This window comes from Ctenocephalides felis, unplaced genomic scaffold (genome assembly GCF_003426905.1).
Source record: "Ctenocephalides felis isolate EL2017-DRISC unplaced genomic scaffold, ASM342690v1 CF-g0.4_SCAFFOLD_03572, whole genome shotgun sequence".
NCBI classification, from domain to species: Eukaryota; Metazoa; Arthropoda; class Insecta; order Siphonaptera; family Pulicidae; genus Ctenocephalides; species Ctenocephalides felis.
Window position 1 is genome coordinate 41,897,215 of NW_020539726.1, and position 13,906 is coordinate 41,911,120.

Below are 13,906 nucleotides of genomic sequence, written 5' to 3' on the forward strand. Positions count from 1 at the left end.
GGACTCTATTGACAAGCAAATTTATTTTTTCATAGATTGCAAAATGGAAGCGAATAAAAAAGGACTCTACTGACAGAAAAAGGACTCTATTGACAAGCAAATTTATTTTTTCATAGATTGCAAAATGGAAGCGAATAAAAAAGGACTCTACTGACAGAAAAAGGACTCTACTGACAGAAGAAGGACTCTACTGACAGAAAAAGGACTCTACTGACTGGCAAAAGGACTCTGCTGACAAGCAAATTTATTTTTTCATAGATTGCAAAATGATAGAGAATGAAAAAGGACTCTACTGACATGCAAATTAATTTTCATAGATTGCAAAATAAAAGAGATGATATTTTAGAATAAAAAACGACTCTACTGACAGGAAAAAGGACTCTATTGACGGGCCAAAGGATTCTACTGACAAAAAAATTTATTTTCATAAAGAAAATGATAATTTAGAATAAAAAATGGCTACTGCTAAAAAAGGACTCTACTCACAATTAAACTTATTTTCATATATTGCAAATGAAAGAGAATGATATTCTGGAATAAAAAAGGACTCTACTGACACAAAAAGTACTCTCTAATGAAAGACTCTAATAAATGAACTAATTGAATGAACATATATAATCTTTAATTTTAATTAAAGCGAATACTAAATAAAAAAGGACTCTACTGGCTCACAAAATCTAAACATCGTTATTTACAAGAAACTAAATCTAAAATAAAAAAAAACTCTACTGACATGGAAAAGACTCTACTAACTTACATGGGAATTGTTTAACGAAACATGTCTAATAATTAAATTAATAAATAGTACATTTATTTTTATTAATAAATGAAGGGCATTTCAATATATTTATATGACAATTATTGTTGCTTCAATTAAACTCGTATGTCGGGATACCACTGTCTGTAGTTTATTTTAATTAATATTTCAAAATCTCTAACGATCATTTATTGCAGAGCCAGTCTTTCTAAACTAAAAATTTGGTCAATCGATACCCTGGCTCCAAACTTGATAGCGAGCAGTCTGAATACAAACATCGTGGCCTTGTGCAATGTTCGAAATGAGTTAAAGACAAAAACTGAATGCGGCTTGAACTTGTTGCCTCATAATTTGAAAACAGGATTGAATTGTTTAGGATTTGGTAAGGGTAAAAGATTTTAAATAACTTTCCAAAGGAGAAGGTTGAGGTTTTTGCTAGAAAATCCAGTTAGCAAGTTTTTGGAAATTTTGATTGCAGTTTTTTAAAATATTTCTGTTATCTATTCTAGGTATTGTGCGAGGTGTCGCCAAGGACAAAATCTATCTCCTAACACCCTGTCTTAGAAGAATTAGACAATATCAATTGCATGCAAACTGCACACAAGCACTTCCCTTAAACATGCTTACAAAAGTGGGCCCTGAGATCAAAGGACATGCCCCCTTCGTAAATTTAAAACGCGACCGACCCATAACAGCAAATATACCTAAACGAAACTACTACCTACAAAGATCATTTACGAATCGTAGTGCAAAAGAAACATGAATTCAAAACTTATAATAAGTTTATTACTAATAGATGCTATTTTACACAAATTGTATTTACTTTTTTTTAATATACTTAAGATATTTATTCGAATTAAAATTGTCTTCTAGATCTTCCACGATTTTGACTTTCTGTTTGGGTTTACGTTTCTCCAGCCTTGCTTTTCTTTCAGCCTCGCTCAGAGTGGCCAAATTTAATGGCAATGTGATGATTTTACGGGGCTCGTGATACCTTATATTGACACTGGAGCCATCGGGGAGCACCAGGACTGTGGGGTACATCCGAGCGTAGACTTTTCGATGGATTTTTGTCACTTGAGCACTTGCCGAACTTAATTTTCGCGATAGAACATTCTCGATGAGGAATGTTCTTTAGTAAACGCGAGTTATTCATGATGATAAATGATAAATGTCAAATGAATTTTGTGTGAAATTTGTAGGTTAAGTTTGGTAGGTTAACTAGGGTTATGACACAAGAGTGTTGCCAGATGAGGAAATAGATTTGAGAAATAAACGATTGAAGGATTCAAAATTTGTTTGCTTTAATAAATAAATAAATATACATATATAAATATATATATATATATATATATATGTATATATATATATATAAATTACTATTTATTAAACTTTGAGAATATTGAAAAAAATTAAATAAATATCTTGTATACAGAAAATAGGCCTAAAATCTTATGTAAATCTTTAATAAAATCATTTTTAATACTTATCAACCCCATTGAATGATAATTACCAATAATTAATTACAAATAGAAAAATTTGAAAATTGGGTACTGTCTTGTCAGTTCATGCTAACAAAATTGAATATAAACTAGTTGGTTTGGTATTTTGTCTTGAGGCAAGTTACATGAACTTCCCGATATGTGTAAATAATCGACTTAATCAAAAAAAAAGTGTAATATACTTCATCAATCCTACTTTAAAAAAAAACGATGATAATTTTAGCAAAGTTTGACGAATTTGTAAAATTAAACTACTTGTCGTAAGGGCGTAATATTACAGTAAGTTCTATAAGACCATGATGTATATAGCCAAAAAAAGTTCCATGAAAATCGGCTTAAATTTTTTTTCATTAGTTAATTACAAGAAAACGGCTCGGTAGATTTTCACCTAAAATTAATCAGTACCATTCCCAACTAATATCTTTCGAACAGTTTTTGATTTTTTTAAATCGGTTCGGTAGGATGAGCATAAATGTGGACGCTTTTTTTCAAATTGCAAAGAAACGGCTTGGCAGATCGTCACACAAAACTGACAAACAATAGTCCTCACCGAAATACATCAAATAGCTTTTAAATTTCTAAAATCGGCTCAGGCGTTTTTGAGAAAACGTCGATCAAAGGTCTAACTTTGACAAATGCCAAAAAAAACGATACCAATTTTTGCAAACTTTGACGAATTTTTAAAGCTGAACCTGTTGTCGTAGGGCCGTAATATTTTAGTATGATATAGAAGACTATGGTATCTACCGTCAAAAAATAATCATAAAAATCGTCGAATTTTTTTTTTAAAAAACTTTAATACAAGAAAACGGCCCGGCCGATCTCTACCAAAAACTAATCAGCACGATTCCCAACCAATATTCATCGAAGGGTTTTTGAATTTTCAAAATCGATTCATAACTGCGGGCAAAAACGTGGACGAAAAATTTTTCACTTTTCTGCTATTTTTAAGGAAACGGCTTGGCCGATCGTTGCACAAAACTGACAAACAATAATCCTCATCGAGATACATCAAATGGCTTTTAAATTTTTGAAATCGGTCCAGCCGTTTTTTTGAGAAAACGAAATAATTCTATTTTGACGCGGATTCTGAACTGAAACATCAATCTAATAAAAGAGCTTTTTACGTACAAACTTTTTAATTGCAAAAGTTGCAAAAATATTCTAAATACAATTTTGCTTTAAAACAAAATGCCATTTTCAACTACACAATATTATGTCATTTTTCACACCCCTATATACTATATTTTATTAGTATGGACACCACTAGGATATAAATAAATACCCATGACGAAGAGTATCGTAAGGACACGAAGAAACCCGAAGAAAGATAAAGGAACACGCTGATTGGTCCAAATAGCGCCGATAGAAAAATGGACGATTAATAAAATATGATAAAATTATTTATTGTGATATTACGAAGTGTATATTATATTTAACATATCTTTATTTATGAATTCTTAAAGTGTTTTAATTATTCAAAAACAACGACGCAGCAAGGCAAAGATTTATAATAGTGAGGAAATTAAATACGAATTTTCGGAAAAACCAGTAACGGATTTCAAAAATATTCGATTCATTCTTGATTTATCGAAATGGGTGAGGAATTATCAATTAATAGACATGTGCTATCTTAACTAGGATGTTAACAAATATATGTATACAATTATAAACACAATGTAAAAAAATATACAAATAAAACTTACTTTGACAACCAGGTTATAGTTATGCACAATTAATCACATTTACGGAAATGAAATTGAAATATTGCTCACACTTATTATTAAAATGATATAAATAAAAACGTACATTACTTTACTGATGCCAAATGTTAATTTCAACAAAAAATCCAAAAATTTATTGTCCTGTCAAACTCATCCATCAATCTTTTCCCTCCTTATCGATTATCCTCCTCCTCTGGCAACACTAATGTCACACCCACGACCGAAGTCGCGTTTGTTTGTTTACTGTTTACTGCGTTATGTCAATTTAAATACATGATATATCAATTATAATTATCAAGCACTATGATATATCAATTATTTTATTATGCTTATTTGATATTCAGAATATGCCTCGATATATTATGGGTGATCCGAGACGTTGCTACCGTCGGCATTCCTTGGGCTGCCATGCTATTTTTTACCTTATGGTGTTTCTTTAAGATATTCAGATCTTCAACGCCGAATTCCAAATTGGTGACACAAGTTTTGGGCCCTGATCCTAATAAATCGGATAGCGGAGTCACCTGGGCGTTTGCCAAAGGAGGAGCTTGTTTTGATGCACCTGGGAACACATTGACGGCTATTAAACATGTTAATAATTGATACAGGGTTTTGAATGTGAACTGTTGTAAGAAGTAGATTGAAAATAGGACCTGTGGATGTACTTTGATAATTAACACTTAATTTTGCTTTCATATTGCTCCTTATACATCATTGCTGCTGCAAATTCTTTGTCGGCTATTTCAATTATAAAACACATCATTTATATTACAGCCATAGAGTCAAATATAACTTTATCTTTGTCATAAAACATCTCACAAACATTTTTGTTCCACATGTAGACTACAAATATGTTTTTCTTACTATTAACATCTAAAATCACACAACTAGTCATATTTTTTAACACACATAGCTGTATATTATTTATTACTATATCTACTTTTCTTCTTCAATGTTCACATTCAAGATCAATTATTATATTTGCCTCTTTGCGCTTATATAAATACAAATATTTTTGTTCCAGTGCATTTCCCGAGGCTTTAATTCAATACAATTAGATATAGGCATAACGTCCGATGGTATATTAGTCTTATGTGATGAAACAATACAAACGCACATATCCAAACAAACTTATGAGCAAACGAAGAAAATTAATGCATCTATGAATCATCCTTTAAGGTTAATATAAAAGATTACAGACAAGATAATATATATATATATATATATATATATATATATATATATATTGATTGTTTCTTTTCCAAATAGTAAATCCAATAATAAAAAACAATTTGTTTTTTGAAGATGTTGAATAACGACGTTTCGGAACTAGATACGTTCCATCATCAGGTTTATTCTGTCAAAGACAATGTTTTTTAAAAACTATTGATTAACATTAATTAATGATGGTCATTACAGATTATTTAGAAAAATTATAAAGGAATGGATTATGTACCAGTGTAAAGAGTAATAAAAATTAACTAAAAAAGGTTTTATATAAAATTGAGATCTCAATTTTCCATAATCCATTCCTTTATAATTTTTCTAATTAATCTGTAATGACCATCATTAATTAATGTTAATCAATAGTTTTTAAAAAACATTGGCTTTGACAGAATAAACCTGATGATGGAACGTATCTAGTTCCGAAACGTCGTTATTAAACATCTTCAAAAAAACGAATTGTTTTTTATTATTGGATTTACTGTTTGCAAAAGAAATAATATATATATTATTTAACTTTTTGGATAACTATTATTGTTTATGATTTTAATATTTCAAGTGTTTTATTCAACATTTCAAGAATATGAGGTGTTGCCCTTTTCAGGAACTCTATGACAATTTATTACATATTTATATGCTTATTTAATTATTATGAAAAAGAAAAAAAACACTTTTTACCTCAGTTTAGTCAGTTAGGTTAGTTATTAAAATCTTTAAAAAATATTAAAATAATTAAATATATGTATAAATGTTATTTTCTTTAAAAAGTTCATTTTGGTTCAGAAATTTGATAATTATATATATATATATATATATATATATATATATATATATGTTTAATTTGAGTTAAAAAGTCGGACGTTACATCAATAAAAATAGTATGAGAGTTTTTTAAAAGTTTATTTATTTAAAATCCATACGTTTTGGCTAGCATCTTAGCCATCATTCAGTGGTGATCAATTTAACTATAGAAATTGAAACTAAATAAATAATAGGTAAGAAATTTCATAGAAAAACAATAATAATAATAATAAAACACTTACGATTTTGTGCTGTAATGGCATATGTAAAAGATTTATATTTTTCATGGAAAAAACAGTTTCAATAATGTGGCATTTTGTTAGTATGTAATTGCAATACAATCCTTAGTTCAATTTTTACACAAATTAAATCTAAGTTTAATTCTGACCGCCTCAGGAACTTGGTATATCAGATTAATATGCTCTAATTGCGAACATTTTTATATCGGAGAAACTAGCCAAAACATGAGTAAACCTAAAAGCAACTCAAAAAATTCTAAACAATTTAAGACGATGTTAACTGAGCATATTAATAATTTAAACCATAATATAGATTTTTTCAACCCTAAAATTTTACATTTTGAAGAGAACGTAATTAAAAGAAGATTCGCTGAGGGGTTGGTTTTGCAATTACATAACGACAAAGTCATAAAGAAACGTTTTGACAATACGGTCCCGAACGAAACAAACATGTGGTTCCTTAATAGCGTGTCAAAATTTCTTAAAAAATGACAAGATCCCATCGCTTTTTAAATATCTCGTAAAATTTGTTAACATATGTTAAGAACTGCTTCAAGAAAAAATGTGACATTTCTATCTTGAACTCCGAACAGTAAATACATAGTTTCGACAACTTGTTAAGTTATCATGTTTATTAGTGTGTTTTACCATCTGTGATGTTAAAAATATAAATTTTATCAATGTGCACATACCCACACCATGGATTAATAATGTTTTTATATGTTATATTAGGATACAAAATTGCAAGTGTTTTATTATTATTATTATTATTGTTTTTCTATGAAATTTCTTGCATATTATTTATCTAGTTTTAATTTTGATAGTTAAATTGATTACTGAATGATGGCTAAGATGCGAGCCGAAACGTATGGATTTTAAATAAATAAACTTAAAAAAAACTCTCATACTATTTTTATTGATGTAACGCCCGACTTTTTAACTCAAATTAAACATATATATATATATATGTATATATATATATATATATATATATATTTATCATTGTGTCTATTACATTAGCAATAAATTTCCCAACGAGCGAATACCAACTTTAAAAGATGCCCTCGATTTGCTGGACAAATCTAAAATAGGCATCAGGCTGCTCCTTAACATAGGCCTGGGCAGACACAACACGAGCAGCCGTGTCTTGGAAATGTTGAAACACTATGAACAGATTAAAAACAATTCCATTTTAGTACTAAGTTCAACATATGCAATATACAAAGTAAGTATAATTGTAATATGTGTATATATATATATATGTATATATATATATATATATATATATATATATATATATATATATATATTCATATATATTTATTTATATAATGTTTATTTCTAGTTGCGGAGGATGGATCCATCCATAATTTGTATTCTGTGGCTGAAATCACCAGCGCTGGTGACAGGTTTTGCTGCCTCGTTGTATTATAGTGTGGTGAGGGAGTTTATTGTTCCTTTGTTAGGAATACCAGCTGTGATTGTGCACAAAAATTTATTGAGTGTGTAAGTATAATAAATTGATTTGAAAATAAATAAATTAATATTATCTTATATATAAAATTTCAACGTAACAAAGTTCGTTTCCTTACTCCTCTGAAACGGCTTTACCGATTATTATCAAATTTTATATGCGTATTCAGTAGGTCTGAGAATCGGTAACTATCTATTTATCAAACCCCTAAATGATAAGGGTTGTTCGCCCTTGATTTTTTTTGTAATTTTTGGACATTTTTGTTTTGTTTTAATTTTTTTAACTTCTCGTAGGGCAAATTATAGTAATTGCAAAAAAATCGAAAATGAAATTTTTTATATATCTTTACGTTTCAGAGGTTTCTGAATATTTTGGCATACCTTAGAAAAAATGGATGTATGTGTGTGTGTGTGTGTGCGTGTGTGTATGTATGTGCGGATGCAAATTTTCGTCGACGATTTCGGGAACACCGATCAACCGATTTGAATAATTCAAAAAACATTCGATTCGTATTGATAAGGAGACGTGCTGATTAGTTTTTGGCGAAGTCAGGTCTAGCCGTTCCGAAGATACGGGGCAAAAGTGCCGAAACGGTAACTCAGTTTTTAAGAGAACGGAGCGTCCCGATTTTAATAATTCAAAAAACATTTTACTGTATTGACAAGGTGAAGAACCTATCAAATTTTCATAAAGGCAGGTCTAGCGGTTTCGGAGATCTAATGAAAAAAGTAAAAAAAAATGCCATTTGGCGGTCAAAATGATCATTAGACATATGCACATCAAATTATCAGATATTTTATAGAGATTTTAACAATAAGTATAATTTTGGTTTACATTCCTATGGGTTCCGTACCAATGTTTACGCGTTAGACGTCGACGCGACGCTTACGCGGTTTGATATTTCGTCTTTATGCAGTTAAAGCAGTACGATTGCTTTGAAAAAAAGTTTAGATCTTTCAAGATATGTCAAAATAAAGAAAACATTTTTTTTTCAAAAAAAAAATTTTTTTTTCAAAAAAAAGTAATTTTTTGTCTAATTGTTTGTCAAAAATCTTATTTTTCCGAAGTAAATTTTTTTCAAAAATGTTAATCGTTTTTAAAAAAATAATAATTTTTGGTACGGGAAGTTCCAGCAATTTGCCTTAAGGCACGATGCCTTAATTGCCTTAAGACAGAATTCCACTTACAGCTAGTTATAGTGTGGCATTGAAAAATACATACAACCCTAAATTTTTACTTCTTTATCACCAACCTCTATTTTTTTATAGTCATTTTAGTTTAGTAATTTAATCACTTTAAATTTACGTTTTTTAATTTACATAATTTTAGTTCAGATTTTTGAGCTTGAAGAAAAAGCTTAATTTTTTTCTTTAAAATACAATTTATTAATATTAAGGATTGTCCAACTCTAATACTTTTTTTTTATTTTAGGAACAAAGTTCTTTATTTCAATTTTCTATAATTTCAAATTGAACTAGTGGTATATGGCAAATTGCTGGAACTTCCCGTACCAAAAATTAGTTTGGCAATCAATTTTGTAAATAAGATTCAATTTTCTTTTAGAACTCTAAAAAAAATATATATATTTTTGAGATCTTTAAAATTTTTGAAAATAATTGACCTTTTTTAAAAATTTAATTTTTTTCATATTTTGAAATATTTTGGAAATTTTGAATTATTTTTCAAAGCAATCGTTAGCTGTGTAGGAACGAAATATCGAAGCGCGTGAGCGCCGCGTCGCAGTATAACGGATAACATTGGTACGGAACCCATAGAAAAATAACCAAATTTTATACTTATTGTTAAAATCTTTATAAAATATCTGATAATTTGATGTGCATATGTCTTAAGATCATTTTTAACCGCCAGATGGCATTTTTTTACTATTTTTGCTGGATCTCCGAAACCGCTAGACCTGCGTTCATGAAAATTTAATCAGTTCTTCATCTTGTTAATACAAGTAAAATGTATTTTGAATTATTTAAATCGGTGCTCCGTTCTCTTAAAAACTGAGTTACAGTTTTTTTTGTATCTTCGGAACGGCTAGACCTGCCGTCGTCAAAAACTAATCAGCACATCTCCTTATCAATACGAATCGAATGTTTTTTGAATTATTCAAATCGATTGATCGGTGTTCCCGAAATCGTCGACGAAAATTTGTATCCGCACACACATACATCAATTTTTTCTAAGGTATGCCAAAATGTTCAAAAACCTTCGAAACGTAAAGATATATAAACATTTTCATTTTCGATTTTTTTGATATTACTATAACTTACCCTAGACGAAATTAAAAAGTTTATTAATCTAGAATGATGTCGTAATGGTTTATACTAGGATTATATTAAAAAATGAATTTTTGATATATATTAAAAAAAAGACCATTTTCTTACCTCTTTTTTGAGTTTCTCGAATTTTTGTAGTAATAATTGAAATTTGGGAATCTGGCTAGTGTATGCTCGAAAAAGAAAACATAATTTTAATTTTTTTTTAAATTTTCAAAATTTTTCCATGCTCTTTCCATACAAATCTTTGATTGAATTGCGCTCTATCTAAACGTTAATATTAAGAGCTAAAACTTTCAGAGAATTATTTTTTATCTATTTGGAACCATTTGAGCCCCTGGGAGCAAGGAAATTCGAAAATGTCCATGTTAAGGACCACCCTAATATATATATATATATATATATATATATAAACTGTTATATTTTTAATATATATCAATGTTTCGTCCATAAATCCATCCAGCCATTTCCGATTATTACATTTATATATATATGTATATATAAAGTTTTTAGACGTTAGTCAAATTGTAAACACTAGAATGTAAGAAAAAAATTTTCAAAAAAAATTAATTAGTTTAAATGTTCCAATTATTAATAGCCTGGTTTATCACAGTGTACAATAGTGTAGTGTATTTTTGTATAATTAATTTCTTTTTCCACTGAATGACGGTCTCGATGAAGACCGAAACGTATGGATAAATAAAGTATTTCAAAACTACTTTAGTTTTTTTTTTAACTTCCCGTAGGGCAAGTTATAGTAATCGCAAAAAAATCGAAAATGAAATTTTTTATATATCTTTACGTTTCAGAGGTTTCTGAACATTTTGGCATACCTTAGAAAAAATGGATGTATGTGTGTGTGTGTGTGTGTGTGTGTGTGTGTGTATGTATGTATGTATGTATATATGTATGTATGTATGTATGTATGTATGTGCGTGTGTGTATGTATGTGCGGATACAAATTTTCGTCGACGATTTCGGGAACACGGATCAACCGATTTGAATAATTCAAAAAACATTCGATTCGTATTAATAAGGAGACGTGCAGATTAGTTTTTGGCGAAGGCAGGTCTAGCCGTTCCAAAGATACGGGGCAAAAAGTGCCGAAAACGGAAACTCAGTTTTTAAGAGAACGGAGCGTCCGATTTGAATAATTCAAAAAACATTTTACTTGTATTGACAAGATAAAGATTGATCAAATTTTCATAAAGGCAGGTCTAACGGTTTCGGAGATCTGATGCAAAAAGTAAAAAAAAATGCCATTTGGCGGTCAAAAATGATCATTAGACATATGCACATCAAATTATCAGATATTTTATAGAGATTTTAACAATAAGTATAATTTTTTTTTACATTCCTATGGGTTCCGTACCAATGTTTACGCGTTAGACGACGACGCGCGGCGCTTACGCGCTTGATATTTCGTCTTTATGCAGTTAAAAGCAGTACGATTACTTTGAAAAAAGTTTAGATCTTCCAAAATATGTCAAAATAAAATAAAAACATTTTTTTTTTTCAAAAAAAAATAAAAAAAAAAAAAAATTTTAATTTTTTTTTTTTTTTTCAAAAAAAAGTAATTTTTGTCCAATATATAGTTTCTCAAAGTCTTATATTTCGAGTAAAATTTTTTCAAAAATCTTAATCGTTTTTAAAAAAAAAAATTTGGTACGGGAAGTTCCAGCAATTTGCCTCAAGGCACGATGCCTTAATTGCCTTAAGACAGAATTCCACTTACAGCTAGTTCTTTACTTGGTGTTACTGCCTGATTCTAAATAACTCATCAAAATATATATCAACACCAAACTCACATATTTCAATATATATATATATATATATATATATATATATATATATATTGATATTAATATATATATATATATATATTATATATATATATATTTATTATTTTATATATATATATATATATATATATATATACTATGATTTCTATTTGTATCCTTTATCATTTATCCAGGAACGAAGTGTCCCGATGGCAAAAGATCGGGGTCCGAGCCTTCGGCTTCCCAGTGAACAGCCCCAACACAAAACGCTACTACCAATTAGTTCTGAATACCTCATATTTAACAGAGTCCATCAAAACGGAGCCGCCAATTAAAGTACAAAAAATTGCACAATAATATTTATATTTTGTCTAAAAGTCAGTCAGTCAATCAATCAACCAGTGAGTCATCGAGTCAGGAAGGAAGGAAAGTATTATTATTTATTTTAGTCATTTTATGGAATTCGACCGTACTGTTTTAGGTTTAAGTTAAAAGGTAAAAGGTAGAAGTCAAAAGTCAAAAGGCATTTTTTAATTAAGAGAGATTTGAGTGTTTATTTTTAATATATATGATTAAGTTGTTGTGCAGTGTGTGGATTTTGTGCAAAATGGTAAATGGTAAATGATTGTTAGGGCAAAATTGTTTTTTAATTATTTAGTGAATTATAAGCAAGAGAATGTGTATGTGTATGTATATTTATATATATATATATATATATATAAACATATATTGATTGTTTCCTTTCCAAACAGTAAATCCAATAATAAAAAACAATTTGTTTTTTGAAGATGTTTAATAACGACGTTTCGGAACTAGGTACGTTCCATCATCAGGTTTATTCTGTCAAATACAATGTTTTTTAAAAATATTGAATAACATTAATTAATGATGGTCAATACAGATTAATTAGAAAAAAATTTATAAAGGAATGGATTATGTACCGGGGTAAAGAGTAATTTTTTTCTAATTAATCTGTATTGACCATCATTAATTAATGTTATTCAATATTTTTAAAAAACATTGTATTTGACAGAATAAACCTGATGATGGAACGTACCTAGTTCCGAAACGCCGTATTAAACATCTTAAAAAAAACAATTGTTTTTTTATTATTGGATTTACTGTTTGGAAAAGAAACAATCAATATATTGAAAAAATCCAGGACTTATCTATTGAATATATACATATATATACACATATAGTTAAGAAAAAATAATTTCCTTTGTTATTATATGTTTCGACTATTGATGTGTGTCATCATTCAGTAATTACCAGGATAAAAGCACAAAACTTAAAACATATAGTTTTAAGATCATCCATATATTGTACCCATTTTTGATTTAGACATCATGATGAATTTCAAAAAAGAACTCTAAATCTTCTAAAAATTTTAGATTTGTGTTGAATTTTCTTGCAAAAAAGAAATTTTATATTTAATATTGTTCTAAGTTATGTGCTTTTATCCTGGTGGTTACTGAATGATAGCACACATCAAGTGTCCAAATGTATGATAAGGAAGGAAATTATTTTTTCTTAACTTATATAATTAGGGTGATTCTTTTAAAGAATTTTCTTTCATCAATTTGGAAACATTTGAGCCCCTGGGAGCAATAAAATTTGAAGATGTCCATATTAAGGACCACCATAAAATATATATGTATATGTTGTATATAATTTTTAATTTGATATTGACATAATCTAATAATTGGACATGATGACATGAATAATTCATATATTTCGACTACAGACCTAGCCTTCATTCAGTGCTATAAAGAAATCTAAAATTTATTATTATTCAAGTATCACGAATTGGAATAAAAATAGATCTTGAATAACACTATATTACATAATATATTTATATATAGCAACTAAATTAACTAACCGAACAATTTGGTGTTGCAGAAGACTAACTAAAGATTTTTTATTTCCAAATTTGTGAAACTGATTTTTAAAAGGAGCAGAATTTTTTTAAATATTTATTGTTAAAAAATTAATTGACAATAATAACTAATTGGACTTCTAGAGACTCACTTTGATGTCATCAATTTGCATTCATTAAAGAAGTGTATTTTCTTGTAGAAAACTATTTTATAAATCTAACTTAATATCGAAATGAAAC

General features: G+C 28.6%; 2 protein-coding genes across 2 annotated transcripts in view; both read left to right on the forward strand.

The window, feature by feature from the left end:
- LOC113387936 (polynucleotide 5'-hydroxyl-kinase NOL9) overlaps nucleotides 1-13,906 on the forward strand; it is a 49,394-nt gene that overhangs the window by 6,170 nt on the left and 29,318 nt on the right. Inside the window, 1 exon segment of the mRNA XM_026625319.1 lies at nucleotides 955-1,139. Coding sequence (XP_026481104.1) covers nucleotides 955-1,139 — 185 coding nt within the window.
- LOC113387934 lies at nucleotides 7,364-12,461 on the forward strand. Its single transcript, XM_026625317.1, has 3 exons — nucleotides 7,364-7,472; nucleotides 7,593-7,753; nucleotides 11,982-12,461. The coding sequence occupies exons 1-3, from the start codon at nucleotides 7,401-7,403 to the stop codon at nucleotides 12,142-12,144; spliced, it is 396 nt and encodes a 131-aa protein (XP_026481102.1). The 5' UTR covers nucleotides 7,364-7,400; the 3' UTR covers nucleotides 12,145-12,461.

Bases quoted from the DNA above. Each gene is read 5' to 3' on its own strand.
- LOC113387934 (XM_026625317.1), top strand. From the start codon at position 7,401: ATGTTGAAACACTATGAACAGATTAAAAACAATTCCATTTTAGTACTA. The intron at 7,473-7,592 runs GTAAGTATAATT...GTTTATTTCTAG, and splicing joins CAACATATGCAATATACAAA to TTGCGGAGGATGGATCCATC. The intron at 7,754-11,981 runs GTAAGTATAATA...TCATTTATCCAG, and splicing joins CACAAAAATTTATTGAGTGT to GAACGAAGTGTCCCGATGGC.